Below are 18,109 nucleotides of genomic sequence, written 5' to 3'. Positions count from 1 at the left end.
CAGCCTGCCCTCCACTCGGGCTCTGTGGGCTGCACAGAGGTCCATTGCTGCTCCTGGCTGCAGTGCAAGGCGCTGGCCAATGGTAGAGCTTCACAGAGCTACTCACTGGGAGCCAGCCCAGGCCTTGCCCAGCGGGCACAGGCAGCCCATGTGTGCCAGGGCATGCCCCAGTACTGCGTGTCCCGAGTGTCCCCTGTCTATCCATGGATCTCAGCAGCTCCTCTCGGTCTGGGAGGCGTCCCGTGGAGCTTTGCCATGCCGTGTCTGTGCCGCTATCTGAGGGCCCCTGCGGCATCTTGCTTGGCATCCTCTGGGCTCTGAAGTCTGTACTGCAGTGTCAGCAGTGGTGGCCCCAGGGGACAGGCTACCTGCTCCCCTCGTCCCTGTGCAGTGGCTGTCTGTGTGAGGGGCCCTCCCGTTCTTGGCCTTTAACCTTCTCCAACTCTTTCTTCCAGATCTTTGGAGCCCCCTTACTTATCCCTCAGATATTTACCCATGGAGAGCAGGTACCGTCCCGCTGCTGTTTCCCTCTTCCTTCCTCACACAGCTTCTCCAGGCAGCCTGGACACCCATGGCAGGGGGCAAGGCAGGCTGTGAGGTCAGCACACACCTGGCACCAGCAGGAGGAGGGGGAGGAGGAGGAGAAGGGGGAGGAGGAGGAGGAGAAGAGAGGAGAAGGAGAAGGAGAAGGAGAAGGAGAAGGAGAAGGAGAAGGAGAAGGAGAAGGAGAAGGAGAAGGAGAAGGAGAAGGAGAAGGAGAAGGAGAAGGAGAAGGAGAAGGAGAAGGAGGAAGCACTCCTGAGTGAGGCACTGCAGGGCAGCTGGAGAGCTTGGTTCCCCTGACACTGGCAGGGGTTTAGGGACCATGAGTTCTAGGGGCAAAGGAGAACTTTCTGAGCCAAGCCTTGTGGAGCTCAGATGCTAGTGCCAGCCAGAAACACTGTCCCTGAGGACAAAGAAAGGGCCAGGAGAGATGAAAGTGGACGACAAGGTCATTCTCAGCATCTCTCATCTGTACTTCAGAATTGCTCTGATTTAACCCAGGGTAGTCTCTGACTCCAAGTTTGATCAGCCACCACTGCTGGAGAGCAGGGCAGGACTGTGTGCATAGATGGGAGGGAGGTGGGGGCAGCAGGAACAGAGACCGAAGCTGCCCCTGCTCAGCTCTCACCCTGTGGCAGCCTGCTGCTCAGCCCCCTTTCATTCCTCTGCTGCAGATGGGGCTAGGATGAGCGGCTCCCAGTGGTGCCACCGAGAACCAGCCCAGGCAGCCCCTTCCTGGTCGAGCATGGAGGCTGTCCCCCCTGCCCACACCTCCCCACACCTCCCCACCTTCTCTCTCCACACTGCAGCTCTCCGTGGGTCATCTCCCTCCAACACGGAGTGTGCCTGCCCCAGCAGCGCCACAGAACCATAAAACTGCTGAGGCCGGAAGGGACTTTTGAGATCAGCGAGTCCGACCACATATCCCGGCTAAGGCTGGGGTCTCCCAGTTGTGCTGGTGGGGCAAGGAGACCCGTCAGAGGCTGCCCAGGAAGGAGTTTTAGCCCTATCTGGTCTCAGCCTCTCCATCGGGGACCGGGGGCTGTTTCTCACGCACTGTGGTGGTCTCTCCTGCTCCACAAGCAGAGACCCTCTCACCTCCAAGGAGGGTCCTCTCGTCCCTGTCAGGAGAGAACTTGGCCATGCTGCACCCACCAGCACCGACCACTGCCCCGCCTGGTCTGCCTGCTGCGAGCAGAACCGGGCAGGAGAGCTCCGCGGGGAGAGGGCAGGAAAGCTCCGCGGGGCGAGGGCAGGAAAATTCCGCGAGGCGAGGAGCAGGAGAGCTCCGCGGGGCGAAGGCAGGAGAGCTCCGCGGGGCCAGGGGCAGGAGGGCTCCGCGGGGCGAAGACAGGAGAGCTCCGCGGGGCGAAGGCAGGAAAGCTCCGCGGGGCGAGGGCAGGAAAGTTCCGCGGGGCCAGGGGCAGGAAAGCTCCGCGGGGCGAGAGGCAGGAGAGCTCCGCGGGGCGAAAGCAGGAAAGCTCCGCGGGGCGAGAGGCAGGAGAGCTCCGCGGGGCGAAAGCAGGAAAGCTCCGCGGGGCGAGAGGCAGGAGAGCTCCGCGGGGCGAAGGCAGGAAAGCTCCGCGGGGCGAGGGGCAGGAGAGCTCCGCGGGGCGAAGGGCAGGAAAGCTTCGCGGGGCGAGGGGCAGGAGAGCTCCGCGGGGCGAGGGGCAGGAGAGCTCCGCGGGGCGAGGGCAGGAGAGCTCCGCGGGGCGAGGGGCAGGAGAGCTCCGCGGGGCGAGGGCAGGAGAGCTCCGTGGGGCGAAGGCAGGAAAGCTCCGCGGGGCGAGGGGCAGGAGAGCTCCGCGGGGCGAGGGGCAGGAGAGCTCCGCGGGGCGAAGGCAGGAAAGCTCCGCGGGGCGAGGGGCAGGAGAGCTCCGCGGGGCGAGGGGCAGGAGAGCTCCGCGGGGCGAAGGCAGGAAAGCTCCGCGGGGCGAGGGGCAGGAGAGCTCCGCGAGGCGAGGGGCAGGAAAGCTGCGAGGGGCAGGAAAGCTCCGCGGGGCGAGGGGCAGGAGAGCTCCGCGAGGCGAGGGGCAGGAAAGCTGCGAGGGGCAGGAAAGCTCCGCGGGGCGAGACGTAGGAGGGGAAGGGCAGCGGCTGGCTGCGGGCAGGAGCTGATTGGCTGTGCCCCTCTCGCCCTGCAGGCAGCGGAGCCGGAGCTGGGCGAGCAGTACGAGGCGGTCTGCGACTCTACCTACAGCGAGCCCGAGTCGGCCGCCGCCGAGGTGCTGGACCTGCCCCTCCCCAGCTACTTCCGTTCGCGGAGCCACAGCTACCTCCGAGCCATCCAGGCGGGCTGCTCCCAGGAAGAGGACACGGGCTCCGTCCGCTCCATCTCCCCTCCGACCACCGGCAGCCTCAGCGGCAGCAGGACCCTGCCCACCAACAGCAGTGAGTGCCCGCGGGCAGCCGGCGGGGCGGCAGGGGACACGGGGGACACTGCTGCCCGCCACCGGGAGGCATCGAGGGCATGAGAGGACAGACTCAGACACCTGTGTCTCCAGCCAGAGTTGTCCAAGACCTTTGTGGGTTCGTGGGGGCTCGCTCTGTGCCAGGGAGGGAGCTCAGCAGCCAGGCATGGTGCTGGGCTGGCTGGGGCTGGATCTCAGGATGCAGGGTGGGTGGGTGCTGGAGTCTGCCCACCACAGCTGATGCAGACTACAGAGGTCTGGGAGAGCTCCAAGTCTTCACTCAAAACCCAAGCCTGAGTAACAGGGCTGGGAGCACCCTATGGGTACCCACAGTGCCAGGGGCACTGGCTGCTCTCTCTGCCTGAATTCCTGCAGGGCTGCAGGTGCAGCAGAAACCTGCAGCGTGGGCAAGTAGCTCTGCTGCCCCACATGATCAATAGCTTCTATCTGCAGCCTCCTCTTCACTATGCATCTGTTATTACCCTAATCTAGGCTACAGCTGACAGTTCTGATACCTCTCTGAAACCCTTGGGAGCAAAAACGTCTTTGAGGGGCCCTGCACAGGCTTCCCCAGGCCCTGAGCACAGCCCAGTCCCTGCAGCACCTTCAGCCAGGGGCAGGAGGCTGACAAGAGAAGGGAGGGCAGAAGGCATGTGTCTCCATCCCTCAGTGATGGAACTGTGACAAGGCTTTGGGGTTCACCATGAACTCCTTTGCAGGTTCCTGCACAGGGCAGGACTCCTGGAAAGAGTCTGGAGGATTTGGCATGGGGGAAAGGCAAATAGTGCAAATGTTCCCCCTCCAGCTGCACAGGGTTTGGGATTTTGCCTGGCAGGGTCCCAGGCAGCTCTGACCTTGCCCAGACCCCAGCAGTGCCCAGGCAGCAGAGTGCCAAACGTGGGCTCACCAGCACAGCTCTAGTGCCATGCTGGTGCCAGCCCAGCTCTGTGAGAGGCAGAGCAGGGCTGTGTGCCAGGCTCCCAGCCTGCTCCCTTCCCCTGCAGGCAAGGCAGAAGAGATGCTGGGCAGTGTCACCCTGCTGCACCCAGCCCTCTGGTCTTTCCACACCTTCCCTCAGGGAGATGCTCAGGGTTCACCCTCTGGCTGGGCTGGCTCCAACTGCTTTCTGTCCCAGGGACAGAACTGCAGCAGCCACAGAGGTGTCTGACAGCACTGAGTCCTATTTGCCCCTCTCCATCAGGTGTACAGTGACCAGAAACCCCAGCAGTCCTGGGATGGGCTGTAAACAGCTCCTGCTCTGGGGTCCCAGGCACTAAGAAGCCTTCCCAAAGCCCAGAGCCCAGCAGCCTGCAGCCTAGGTGCACAGAGAAGTGTTATACCCAGCTCTGGATGCCCTGCCTGGTGCTGGATGCAGGCATTACTCATGCCAGGCCCTTCTCTTTGGTTAGCAATTACTGTGCTGGGCAGGAGCCTGGCCTCTCCCCACACTGTTAGTCAGGGCTGACTCCATGCCCTGGAGCGGGGGTGAGGCTGCAGGCCCCCTGCTCAGCCCCTGTGTCTCACCAGTCTCTCCCAAGAGGCAGCTCCTAGCATCACAGCAGAGCAGATCTCTTCTCCAAAGGTCTGGCAGGAGCTGGCTGTCCGGCACACCAAACATTCTTTTCCCCAGTGCCCCCTCTGGGATGGGTCAGGGCTGCCCACAGTGCCCTGAGGCTTCTGTGAGAGCCTGTGCCTTCAGCACCCAAGTGGGAAGCAAGGGAGGCAGGAGCATTGTCCCAGGGTGGACCTTTGCCAGGATGCTGCTGGCCCAAGACAGCAGGGAACAGTGAGTGAGGACACATGCTCAGAGCATGCAGCACTGGGAAAGGCCAGGAGCAAAGAGATACAAGAGTTGGGTTTGTGTTTCACCCAAAAACCAGGGAGTGCAGGCTGCAGAGCCCAGCACTGCCCTGGCCCAAGGATACACTTGGTACAGCTAGGCTCTGCCTGTGACTGCCTTTACCAGAGCACCACCTGCAGCAGTGCCTTTGCCTTTCCTGGAAAGTGTGTGCAAGGCTATGGGGGGCAGGGAGGGGACAATGCTCTGGAGATGCTGCTTCTGCAAGTGGCTCCTGGAGGCTTGGGCAGAGCTGATGGGGTTGCTGGGCAGAGCTCTGCTCTCCCTGCTGCATTCTGGCAAGTGCAAGCCCCTCCCAGGGCTTCAATCTCCAGAGAGGTGCTCAGGGAAGTCGGCAGGACCTTGCCAGGAGAGAAATCTGTTACCTTTCTGTGGTGCTTCAGGTCACTTGATCTGCAGCCTCTGTCCTCCTCAGCTCCTGGCCAGGTGCTCCAGGTGAGGCTCAGCCATAGTGCAGGGCACCAGGAGCTGAGGAGTCCCATCCCAGGAGCAGTTTTGGGAACTGATCAGAAAAGGTGAGGGCTTGGTGCTCCCAGACATGGCAGTGCCTGGGCATCGTGCCAGGCACACACCAGAGTGTGTGGTGGAGTCCAGTGGGGCAGGAGCAGTCCAGCATCTTGCCAGGGCTCTCTACAGTGCTGCTCGCAGTGTGGAGGCAGACAGCAAGCAACCCATGGGGACACCAGGGTCAGGTCCAGCAGGGCAGGCTGGGCTTGGCATGAGCTCTGGCACTGAACCACAGAGCTGTGGGGGGAATTCAGAGCAGCCTCAGTGTATCTGCTGTGGGTAGAGCTGCCAGAGAGCAGGAGTGGGCTGTTGGTGGGAGCCAGATTTGAGCCCTGTCCCAGCAGTGGGCAGAGGCTTGAGCAGGAAGGGGAGACCCCAGTAGCCTTCCCACCAGAGACAAGCCCATGCCCACATCCCCCTCCAGTGGTCTGCACTCTGGGGTCATCACAGTTGAAGTCCACAGTACAAGGCAGGTGCTGGAACAGATGCCCTGGGAAGGACAGGCTGCTTGCTCAGCCCCATCCCTCCTTCCTAGCATCCTCTCTGCTCTGCTTGTGTCCTATGCTCTTCCCTCCCTGGCTCATGCCACTCCCTGCCACCCCATCCCTGCTCTTTGCTGGCAATATGGCCAATGCTGTGCTCAGCACTGCTGCAAATCCTTCCAAACACTGGAAAGCAACAGCAAAGGCAGCAGAGAAGGAGGCTTTCAAAGGGAGTGGTTGCCACCTTTCTCTGATGTGACCCAGCAGAGATCTGCTGATTTCCAGGACATCCTCCAGCCCTTTGCATTGGCTGCTGGGGCTTGGGGAGGGAAACGTCTTGACTGGAGGGGGTGGGGAGCAGAGAGGAGCATCTGTGCTGATGCACAGGCAGGATGGGGAAGGCAGGAGGCAGATCTGGGTGGCAGTCACACCTTTAATCAGCTGCCCAGGCTCCTCCCCCTGCAAATGTGCATCACTGAGCCTTTAGTTGGTTGGTGTTGTATGAGCAGCAGATTGGTACCTCACAGCTTGGTGGCATCAGTTTGGACCAAGAGAGAGAAGTGACTGCACCACAGCACTGTCTGAAGGCTGGGTGGTCACTGGCAGCCTCTGCTCCACACAGGGCTCTGGGGTGAAGCACCTGAGAGCCCTCACCCTTCCCTTCCCACACACCCCCTCCTGCACCAGCATCCCTGCAGCAGCCCCAGGGAGCTGTCCCCATCAGGAGCCCAGATCCTGGAGGGAGGTTGGGACACATTCTAAAGAAGCAGCAGCAGCAGCAGTGCTGTGGCAGCATTGGTAATGATCAGAAAAGGTGAGGGCTTGGTGCTCCCAGGCATGGCAGTGCCTGGGCATTATGCCAGGCACACACCAGAGTGGCCAGGAGGAGTCCAGCATCTTGCCAGGGCTCTCTATAGTGCTGCTGGCAGTGTGGGGGCAGACAGCAAGCAACCCATGGGGACACCAGGGTCAGGTCCAGCAGGGCAGGCTGGGCTTGGCATGAGCTCTGGCACTGAACCACAGAGTTATGGGGGGGGAAGGTCAGAGCAGCTCCTCATGCTTTGAGAACAGCATAGAACCAGAAGGCAAAGGGGTTCAGCCAGCATCTGAGGGCACAAGGAGTTGCAGGGAGCTCGGTTCTGTGGAGGGCTGTGGGTCTGGGGGTCTGTGTGGGGAGCCCTGACAGCTGCCACCCCACCTGGCAGGCTGGGTGCTCCCACAAACGCCTGTGCCACTCAGGTATTGCAAGGCAATTAGCTCTCGTTTGACAGCCAGCAAGGCAGATGATGAGCTGCCCTTGAGCAGCCTTAAACAAAGCCAAGCTGGAGCCTCCAGAGCCCCACTGAAACCTCTTCAGCTAATTGCCAGGCGCTGAGCCCACAGCCACAGCTCCACAGCAGCACAAAGGGCTCCCCAGGCCCAGCTCCTTCTGATTAGAGGCTGCACTGGGAATTGCTTGCTTAATAGACTGCTTGCAGTACAGAGCCGAGTGTTTGATGTCCAGGGGGGAGAGGAAAGCAGAAGTGAGCAAAGCACAGCCAGAGGAGGTGAGAATGCCCAGTGCAGAGGTGCCAGGCAGCCTCCACCAGTGTGCCAGTGGCAGCAGGGAAAGCTCACACCAAGCCAACTCCTGCTTGAGCTCTTCCCCACCCTCCAGAAGCTGTCTGGGAAGGTCAGCCCTGCTCAGAGCATCCTGCCCTGGGATCTGGCAGCCTGTGCCCAGAAAGCCCAGGTGCCTGGCTTCTTATCCTGTGCCCAAACTGCTCCCAGTGATGCCAGGAATTCCATCCCTGCCACCTCCTGCAGGACAGGGCTGTGTCCATTGAAACATCTTAACCAATGGCTACAATACCCTCAGAGTGTGAGCTCTGGAAGGCAGTGACCCCCGCTCCCAGTTCTCCCTTTCTGCATCAGGCTCATGCTTGAGACTGGCAGCACTGCCCTGAACAGCTGCCCAGGCTGCACACACCTTGTGCCTTTCCATATAGCAGAGCTTTGCCAAGCCCAGGCTTGGCAGCACTACCTGGGAGAGACAGTCCCAAAATCATGCCACAGTAGCTGTCCTTCTGCCTCCAGCCTGCTCCCTGTCTTCTTTGTATTGCCTTTTCTCCCATCAGTAAATCGGAGAGGGGGCTCCAGGACCATTGCTGTGCTGGGAACTCTGTCCTGCCCCAGGTGAAGGCAGATCCCAGCCTGCAGGAGAAGTGTGGCTGTGCTCAGTGGAGGAAGGACAAAGTGACTGCACAGCTCTGTGTGGTGTCGCAGCACAAACCAGCACTAGGTGCTGACCAAGGGCTGCTTTGCTGTGGGATGAGCTGCCACAGGTCCCAGGAAAGTCACACAGTACTGGTTTGTGAGGGGTGGGTACCGACATCCTTCCTCTGCTCTACTGTGTCACAGAACCCTGGAATGGGTTGGGTTGGAAGGGACCTTAAAGCTCATCCAGTTCCAACCCCTGCCATGGGCCCGGACATCTCCCACCAGCACAGCTTGCTCAAGGCCTCATCCAGCCTGGCCCTGAACACCTCCAGGGAGGGCACAGCCACAGCCTCCCTGGGCAACCTGTGCCAGTCTCTGCCCACCCTCACTCAACAATCTCTTCCTCATCTCAACCTGCCCTCTCCCAGCTCAAAGCCATTCTCCCTCATCCTGCCACTCTCAGCCCTTGTCCAAAGTCCCTCCCCAGCTCTCCTGGAGCCCTTCAGGTCCTGGAAGGCTGCTCTGAGGTCTCCCTGGAGCCTTCTCTTCTCCAGGCTCAACAGCCCCAACTCTCCCAGCCTGTCCCTACAGGGGAGGTTCTGCAGCCTCTGATCATCTCTGTGGTCTCCTCTGGACCCACTCCAGCAGGTCCACATCTCTCTCGTGCTGGGGACCCCAGTGATAGACACAGGACTGCAGGTGGGGTCTGAGCAGAGCAGAGGGGCAGAATCCCCTCCCTGTGCTGCTGCTCTCCCTGCCTTGGATGCAGCTCAGCACACAGCTGCCTGCTGGGCTGCCAGCACAGCCCTCCTCCGCCTGCTCCTCTGTGCATGGTAATCAGCTGGTTTCTGGGTAGGAAGGCAAGTTCTGCTGCTCTGCTCTCCATGGCATGTCTGCTCTGTGGGGAAGGAACAGTGGTGTGAAGGCAAAGGGAAAGCCAAGCCAGGCCCAGCCACCCTGCTCAGCCTGTGCAGGAGTGGCCGCAGCTGAGGAGCAAAGCAGCACTGTGGCCCCTTGCTAATCGCCTCAGCCAGCTCTGACCCCACACGGCCTTTGAGGAGGCAGGCTGCTATCATTCCCTTCAGATTTTCTCCTTCTTTTTGACCTAGATTTCATGTTCCAGAAATAGCTTTCTCTGACATACCAGCAGGAAAGGGATTAGAGAGTGTGTGCGTGTGCCAGGGAAAGCTTTGCCTGTTTTCTGCTCCCTGAGTATTTGCAAGTGAAATACAAAGGCAGGTGCCCATGTTCCACCAGCTCCTCCCGTGCCTGTAGGGCACAAAAACATTTCTGACAACCCTTTCTCTCCACCTTTACCTGCTCATTTCGCCCCCCCACCCCCCCCCCCCAAGCTTTTTGTTATCCTGGAAACTCCATTCCCACGCCCCGTGCCCAGCCAGCCCTCCCTTTTTCCCAGGAAGCCTGCACCATGGCAACAGCCTCACCTCCACCCCCCAACCCAAAACATCTCTGTCCTTCCTCCTCCCCAGCTCCTTGCTGAGAGGTTTCAGCTCTGCTTCAGGCAGCACCCAGAGCAGCAAGCTCCCCTTCTGCTGCCCACGTGTGCCTGTGTCTCTCTGGCACCCAGGAATGGCTGCAGTGGGTTTGAGCCCCACCAAAATGTGCCCAGATCCCCAGGAGAGGGGCAGCTGGACCCACATGTGACACCATGCCCACACAAAAGCAAAAGCAAGGGAGGTGGAAGTGGCTGCCCACATCACAGCTCCAGGTCCTGGCCAAGCTTGTCATCCCCCAGCAGAGGCCATCTATGCCAAGGGGCAGGAAGAAAGGCAGCTGCCAGCATCCTCCTTTGGTGATACAGTCAGAAATCCAAGTCCTTGTTGCTCGCTTTTATCAGCATTGAGAGCAGGAAAGGGAGTCAGCAGTGCTGGCCTGGTGGGAGAGAAGGAGAAACCAAAACACCAAGGGGTGCCTCAGCTTGCTCAGAGCCTCTGGGGGAGCAGCAGCAGGGAACCCATGCAGGGTGCAGCGCTGATGAGGCAGAGCAGTGAGCCAAGTACAGCAGACATCTGAGCTCTCTTCTGAGGATGAGTGCCCTTCTGGCTCTGCTGCCATCTGTGTGAAGAAGGTGGGCACAGAGCTGCCTTAGTACTGGACAGTCAGAGATGCTGCTTTTTGTCCCTGCTCAGCACCTCTCTGCATCTCCCTCCATGGCCCCCGGGTTCATGCCATTGCTGGAGCAGCCCAGCAGTGACCAAGGAGTGGCAGAGCCTTGTTCCAGGACAGGGGTATTGGGTGGGGTTCAGCAAGGCCATGCAGCCAGCCCTGAGTGTCTGCAGGATTTCAGACGGCACAGGCTAACAAGGATTTATTTGTGTGTCTTCCCTGTGTCCTGGGTGGCTTTTCCTCTCCTTTGTGCTTTTCCTTTTCCCCTGTCCTGAGCCACAGTGTGGGTATTGCTGAGGACCAGGAGAAGAGCAGCTCGGAGCTCTGCAGGGCCACTTGCAGCCCACGTAGGTGACAGTCCATAGCTGCTCACCACTCCAGAGCCTGGAAGCAACTGAATCCAAAACAGGTTTCCTTGCTTTCTTGGGTAGGCAGCAAGTTCCCAGGTCTGAGGGCTGACTCTGTGGCAACCTCCTCCCTTGGCTGCTGTTTCTGAGAGCAGAAGCAGCACATCCACATCAGTTCCATCCCCCCGTGGCTCAGCCCTGCCTGCCAGAGCCGCGTCAGCCCCCCAGGGCTCTTTGATCTCTCCCTGCAGCAGACCTGCCCTTGAGTGCCATGAGCCCAGCAAGTCACCAATCAATCAATCAATCAGAGCATCCAAGGACGTGAGGATGGCCACAGCAGGGAGCTGGGGCAGCACAGCTGCTCTTGGCAGGAGCCACAGGGCAGCCTCACTGCCTGCAGAGCCACAAGTCCTGCCCAAGGCAGCACCCTCAGGCAGTGCCCACCCACGCTGCTGCCCATCTCACACCAGCCTGCTGCATGGTGTGGCTCTGGCCTCACAGAGGTCCCCCCTGCCCCACAGCCTAGGCAAGCCTCACGCCCAGCTCTGGATGCCTCAGTGTGGGATCCCAGAGCCACAGAATGGTTTGGGTGGGAAGGAACCAGTGAAGTTCATCTAGAGCAGCCCCCTGTAGAGAGCACAGACATCTTCCAGTCTGGCCTGGAACGTTTCCAGAGGTGGGGCATCTTCCACACCTTTTGGCAGCCAGGACCAGGGTCTCACCACCCTCGGTGTAAAAAATGTCTCCCTTCTCTCCAGTCTGAAGCTCCTCTTTTAGTTCAAACCATCTCCCTTTGCCCTGTCACAACAGGCCCTAGAAAAAGTCTGTCCCCAGCTTTCTTGCTGGCCCCTTTAAGTCCTGAAAGGCCACCAGAAAGCCTCCCTGGAGCCTTCTCTTCTCCAAGCTGACCAAGCTCAACTCTCTCAGCTTGGCTCACAGCAGAGGGCTTGCAGCATGCCAGCATTGCTGTGACCTCCTCTAGCCCTGCTCCAACAGGTCCCTGTCTGTGCTGAGGACTCCAGAGCTGCGGCCCCAGCACTGCAGGGTGGGGCTCAGCAGAGCAGCAGAATCACCATCAGAGGGATGGATCTGGACTCTGCTCCAGCACCCAGCACATCTGTGCACAGACAGGTTCTCACTGCAACCTCCAGCCACGCCAGCCCCGCAGCTCTGCACAGGTCCATCCCCCTCCCCCATGGCTCCCGCTCAGGCACAAACGGGGAGGCACAAACCACAGCAAGAGCAGCTGGTGACGGGCAGCTCAGCTGCCCCTGCCCCTGCCTATCTGGATGGGGCTGGGTTGGCACAGCTGCCCTGCAGCAAACGCCCACCCCGGGGAAGCGCCCACTGCCCACTCTCATTTTCCACTCCTTTGTGCTCACCCTGGAGGTATCTCCAGGCTGCCCCTCAGTCCCGCAGTGCCCAGAGCCGGTGCGACCGGCGCACGGGACCGGGAGTGGCATGGGGTGGGGGTGTCCGAGCTAAATCCGCTGTCGTCCGTGAGTGACAAGCAGGGCCCGTGCTGGACAGTGTTCTTCGCGGCTCGACGGCTGTGACACCGACACAGCGCCGCCGCGGGGAGCGGGACAGGCGCCCGCTTTGTTCGGCAGCGTTTGTCTGCCCCGCACAGGGCTGCCGCTCGCAACGGCTCCGGTGCGGGAATGGGCACTGCCGCCCCGCGTCTGCGGCGGACGGGCCGCGGGTGTCCCGGTGACCGCTTGACACGCGCCCGGGACCGCGGGCGGGGCGGTGGCGCGCGCGCTCCCGCCCAGGCCCCTAACGGGGAGGAGGCCCGTGACCGTGACCGGGACCGCGCCCGGGACCGCGCCCGGCCGAGGGAGCGCCGCGGGGCGGGGCCATACGTGCGCGGGGCGGGGCGGTGACGCGCGGGGCGGGGTGGGGGTTTAAAGCGCGGCCCCGCCCGCGGCGCGCAGCCGGAGCGGCGGGCGGGCGCGGTGAGTGCGGTGCTGGCTCCGTGCGTCTCCTTCTTCCTCTCGTCCGCGGCCGCAGGAACAGCCGGCGCGGCCCCGGCCCGTGACCCGGGCTCCTCTTCCTCTTCCTCTTCCTCTTCCTCCTCCCGCCGGGCGCGGCCTACTCCTCCCTCTCGCGGGACCCCGGTCGGGCTGAGGTCCCCGCCCCGCGCGCCCCCGTCTCTCCGGTCCCCTCCGCCCCTCCTTTGTGTCTCCCATGGCTTTGTGTCTGGAGCTCCTCAAGCAATGTGAGTGAGTGCCCGGGGCGCGGCGGGCGGGCGGGGGGCCGGGCGGCCGGGCCGGGCCCTGCATGGCTCCGCGGCGGGGCTGCCGCGCCCTGCCTGCTGCTGCTGCCGCCGCTTGCCGGGCCCCACCGCCCCGCCGCGATCGCAGGTGCCGCTTCCGCTTCCCACGCGCGTCCCGGGGCTCCGTGGGAGGGAGGGCTCCGGTTGCCTCCGCGCTCCGCTCGGGGTGGGTCGGGGGGTGTCCCCTCCTCCCACGCATGCCGCCTTCGCCGCGTGTGTGTCCGCGTCCCCGCGGGGCGCGCCGGGCCCGGCGAGCTTTGCCTCGTCTTCATCGCCTTCCCCGGGAGCAGCCCCGCAGCGCTGAACCCCGCTGTGCTGTGCCCGTCCCGGCGGCTCGGGCTGGGTGCCCGGGTCGGTGCTTGCGGCTGTTAGGGCAATGTGTGCTCCCCCAGGGAACGCTGACCCTTGCTTGAAGGTGGTGCTTGGGTTCCTCCTCCCCTCGAGAAGAAAAGGGCATTGTCTGGGCGAGGCACGGAGCTTCGGCGTCTAGCGCTGCTGAGGGCTGGCATTTCGCGCGGCAAGCTGTCACCCCCTGGCCGGAGCAGGCTTTGGAAAGTCTCGGGCTTAGCCTAGGAGAACAGGTCCCAGATGAAGGTAGCTGGTGTTGCACCCCAGCCTTGAGCCACCCTCCCCTGTTGGAGGGCTTATGCTGGGTGTAAGCCGCGGGCGTAGCTGGGTCATCGCTGTGCCGCGCTGGAGGGTGGGGATGCTGCGGTGGCTTTGAGCAGCCAGTCCATGTAGCTCTTCATTTCTACTCCACTTCTGACTAAGAGGCTCGAAGAGGAGGATTATTGCCAGGATGTTATTTAGGACTTGCTTACTCTGCAGGGGTTACGGACCCTGAGCCGTGCAGAGGATGTATGTCTGAAACAGGGATGGAATTGGGATCTCTGAATCCCGGCTGTAACTTGCCACTTGGGGGAGGAAAAGAAGAAAAGGGGGCGAAAAAGAAACCCTACAGCATGTGGCACTGGATCCTAAAATAAATCCCAATCATGTGGGATGATAACAAGCCAGATTGCCAAGTCGTGTAAGTTGGCAGACTCGACTCCAGAGGGTCCAAATTACTTTGCTGGTAATTGCTCTTCCAACAGGAATTTGGTGCTATGATGTTACACATTCTGGAACGTGTGGAGAAAAGGAAAGCTGAGTAGTGATGAGAGCCAGCCCTCTTTGTCTGTCAGAGGCAGGTGATTTACCTGTGTGTGCCCAGCAGTGGTACCCAGGTGTTGTCTGCTGGGTTGGACATGTTGCAGTCATGGAAAACCTAAAAAGCTGACTTTAAGGTGCATGTGCTGAAGTGCTGGCTTTGCATCTAGAGTTTGCCCCTTGGATTTCACTTATGGCATGCCAGTGTGAGAGTTTTTGGTGTAGCTGAGGGCCCTGGGGTCTGTAACTTGGCCCTCGGAGTGCTGAAGAGTAACCACTCTGCAGTGCACCAGTTTGGAAAGGACAAGGAGACCCTCTGCAGCCCCTTGCCAGAGCCTTGGCAGCAAAAGTGATGATAGGAGAACTCCCTTTCTGTTCTGTGTGGACTGACTGAGTGGAGAATCCGTTGGGACTTGGTAAACCCCAGGGCATCCCCAGGCCAACAGGTACCTTTGTGGAACTCGATCTGACTGTCCCAGTCCCTTCAGCTGACGGGGCAGACATTGTCAGCTGCCAGGGAGAGCTTGCATTTCGCTTTGCAGCTGTGAGTTGAGTCAGTAGTTGGAGACTCAGTTGCTTAATCTGTGCGTGCAGCTTGGATTTGTGGACACTTCTGAGTTGCTTAGCTCAAGGTTATTCATCTGCTGCCCCGGCCTCATGTGTAATGCATGGGGGACCTGTTGTTCCGTGAGCTCATTCTGAGCCCTGCCTGCTGCCAGAGCAATAGAACTTAAAAAGCTTTTAATGGATAACTAATAACTGCCAGGCACTTACAAATAAACGGATGTCAGTTCTTGTCTCCTGTATAGATTTCCCTGTTGCTTGACTCCAGGCTCAGATAGTGAACTGTTCACTGGGCCCTGTAAAAGTCACTCTGTGGCACTTAATGTTCCTCACAATGCACCCCAGTGCCTGCAGAAGTCAGGCTGCAAGGCTGAGCATGCAGCAGGGCTTGGTTTTGTCTCCTCAGCTGATACTTTTGCTCTGTGCAACCTGCTTAGCGGCCTCAAATATTTTTTTAATGGATTGAGGAGGCATAATTGGATTCAGTGCAGTGCAAGTTACAGTAACATATGTGAGCTGGCAGGATTAAGGCTGTGCGGGCGGGTGGCCTTGTTCAAGGAAAAATCCACTTCCATTTCTGCAGTGAAAAGTTGTGTTTCCTATCAGAGCAGATTTGAGGAGGGAGGGGAGACGTCCTAAGGGTGATTGCTGTTTGCTTGGAAAGGGGATTAGAGTTCAGGCTGTCGGATGAAGTTCTGTGAAGACAGGAGTTGGGGCTTGGGGATGAGAATGGTGAATTTAGGTCCCTCTGGAAGAGCTCACAAAGGAATGAGTTTATCCTTCCCTTCTCTCCTGATCTCGATGCCAATCTCAGTGAATGGTGGATTTAGGTCCCTCTGGAAGAGCTCACAAAGGAATGAGTTTATCCTCTCCTTCTATCCTGGTCTCCATGCCAGCCTGCCACCTGGAGAGAGGGAGAAGCGAGGGGGCAGAGTGACACCAGGGTATTTGACATAAGCTGCCTTTAAACAAGTAGAAGTTAAACTGTCTGCAGATGGGCTGGTTAATGAAGAGAGTAGAAATTGTCCACTTCCATTTGTCTTGTATAATTAATGCATTGCTGACCCTTTGGTGCAGATGGAGGGCACTCAGTCAGCCTTCTGTCCCCTGGGGATGTGCAGGGCGAGAGGAACAACAGCCCAGGCTGATTTCCTGAGCTGGGCCTTATCCCTGTGCTTCACTTTGCTTCTCTGGTCTGCCAAGGTGTGGCTTAGAATCTGAAGGGCACTGTTCCAAAAGCATCTGCAACTTCCCCTGGAAGCAGTGAGGGTGCTGCTCAGGTGCAGCTGCCTGCCCCAGTCTGGGTGCAGCGCAAGGCAGGGCAGCAGCAGTGGCTGCGTGCTGCAGCGTGGGCTGCCAGCCTGCTCTCCAGGGTAAGTGACAAGCAACAGTCCCCTGGGACTGGAGACTGCTTTCTGTAGAGAGTAGGGCTGTGGGTTACGTGCTGCCAGGCCTCTTCCTGAATTTCCTGCCGGCATTTCAATACCGTGAAGGAAGAGAGCAGAGTTCTGGTTCACTCCTGCTTTGCCCTGGGGTTTCTTGCTGGGGAGTCTGGTCTTGCACTGTGAAATTGCCAGTAAAGGCACAGAAGGGCACGCAGCCATACTGGGGTGCAAGAAGGGTGTCCAGTACCTATGTGAGTCCTGCACCCTGCCTGCTGCTGCTTCATCTTAGGAGATGAACAGGAACTTGGATATCCTCACTGCTGTGCAGGGGCTTTGGGTGGTGTTTGTCGGCTTCTCTGACAACACCAAAAAAAACCAAAGCAGCCTTTCTGAACAGGACCCACCCAAGACAGGCTGTGGCTTTCTGCGGAGGCAGCAGTGCTCAGAAGTGGGGCAGTGTACAGAGGCAGAAATGCCCAATGTTGGCACTGGTATTTGCATGAGGGACATGTCGACTGTCAGCCTGCTGTACCTTCAGTACTCTTCATTAAGACATCAGGTTTCACTGCAGTGATCTTTTCTTCTCAACCTAGTTCTAACAGATCAAAGCTAAAGCTGCTGTGTTGCTTCTCCAGTTTGAAGCTGGCCAAGAAACTTGAGTGGTGGATGTTTCAAAGGTAAATTCTTACTTGTGGGGCAAGTCTGTCAGAAGGGGAATTAAAGCAAAGATTAGAAGTTGCATTTACCTTTCTGCTGATGCAGTGTCGTAGCATAAGGTGATGTTAGATGAAAGCTGAAGGGTATTTGTGTGTTGATAAAAGGGAATTTTTATTGCAAGCTGTTGTCATAAGATTAGTCAAACTTGGAAGAATTATTTGTCTTGGGTTTTATATTCTGGGAGTGATCTAATTGAACAGGGCCCCAGCAGGGCATTTGATGTGCTCAAGAGGCATCCTCCAAGCCTAAAACATCTTAAGTATCTGAAGGGGGTCTGCAAGAGAGCTGGGGAGGGACTTTTCAGGGTGTCAGAAAGTGATAGGACTGGGGGCAATGGAGCAAAACTACAAGTGGGAGATTCAAACTGGATGTTAGGAAGAAATTCTTCCCCATGAGGGTGATGAGAGACTGGCAGAGGTTGCCCAGGGAGGTGGTGGAAGCCTCATCCCTGGAGGTTTTTGCAGCCAGGCTGGATGTGGCTGTGAGCAACCTGCTGTGGTGTGAGGTGTCCCTGCCCATGGCAGGGGGTTGGAGCTGGGTGAGCCTTGAGGTCCCTTCCAACCCTGACAGTTCTGTGATTCTATGATCTACCCAGGATGGGCATTTCTACATCTGCAGTGAACTGAAAGCTAACATTGGGAAGGTAAAGCATGGAGATCACATCCCTCTTAGGCCTTACATGTAAGGCAACTGTCTGTGTCTGAAGCTAGAGAAAGTGTCCCAAAGTTGTTCTCACAAGGGTTCCTGGATGCTCTTCTGCAGGCCCTTGTGAGGAGCCTGCTGGACTGCCTGGTTAGTCAGTGCTTCTGTTGTGGAGAGCAGTGTGCCAGGGCAGCTCAGGGGCCAGCACACTGCTTCAGAGCATGGCTCCCTCACCTCCTGCAAGCTCACTTGAGGAACTGTTTTGTTGGGAAGCCTTCCCTTACTTCTTTAAACTCTGAGGCTTTCCTCAGCCTGGCCCAAACCTGGAGTCCTGAGTCATAACACTTTGTCCAGGAACAGTTCCAGCTTTTGCCATGCTCCACTGAATGGCTACCAGTGCTTTCTTGTCCAACAAGCAGTCATCCCAGCCTGGGAGCTTTGGCCTCTTAGTGCTGCTGTCCTGAGCAAAGCAGGCTCCCAGCCAGCGTGGAGCTGGAGTAGCACCCAGCATTGTAGAGCATGAACTGGGGCTTTCCAGAGCAGAAGGTGGGCTTGGGGAGGTAGATACTGGTAGCAAAGAGCTGGAGAGCTTTTCCCAGTGCCTGAACAGCTTGCTTGCTCTGATCACTTGGAAACATCATGTGTTGGACAGCGCTTGCACCTCCTGAGCTCTCATCCTGGACCAGTAGGACTTGGATTCCAAAGCTTTCAGTTTCAGTGACCCTCAGGTTTGCAGTGTGCCAACCACAAGGCCTTGAGCAGGGGGGAAATCCTGGATGCTGGAAAGCAGAGATCTGCTCACTGGCAGCCTCTTGTCTTGGCCACAGCACTGCTGCTGTTGGCCTTTGCCCTTGGCACCAGGCTCTGTCTGCATCTCACTGTCGCCCTGCAATCTCCCAGGGC

The 18,109-nt window shown here is 59.1% G+C and overlaps 1 protein-coding gene across 3 annotated transcripts in view; it reads left to right on the top strand.

The window, feature by feature from the left end:
- The window catches only part of DLGAP4 (DLG associated protein 4), a 75,776-nt gene that overhangs the window by 16,205 nt on the left and 41,462 nt on the right, over positions 1-18,109 (top strand). For 2 of the 3 annotated variants that reach the window (XM_054392114.1, XM_054392115.1), the window contains 2 exons: positions 456-506; positions 2,688-2,934. In XM_054392114.1, the coding sequence (XP_054248089.1) occupies positions 456-506; positions 2,688-2,934 (298 nt within the window). The remainder of the gene's footprint in view (positions 1-455; positions 507-2,687; positions 2,935-18,109) is intronic. The other variant, XM_054392116.1, reaches the window with a different exon arrangement.

This window comes from Indicator indicator, chromosome 24, assembly GCF_027791375.1.
Source record: "Indicator indicator isolate 239-I01 chromosome 24, UM_Iind_1.1, whole genome shotgun sequence".
Classification (NCBI taxonomy): domain Eukaryota; kingdom Metazoa; phylum Chordata; class Aves; order Piciformes; family Indicatoridae; genus Indicator; species Indicator indicator.
Note: the sequence above shows the minus strand (reverse complement) of the source record. Positions and strands in the feature narration are given on the sequence as shown.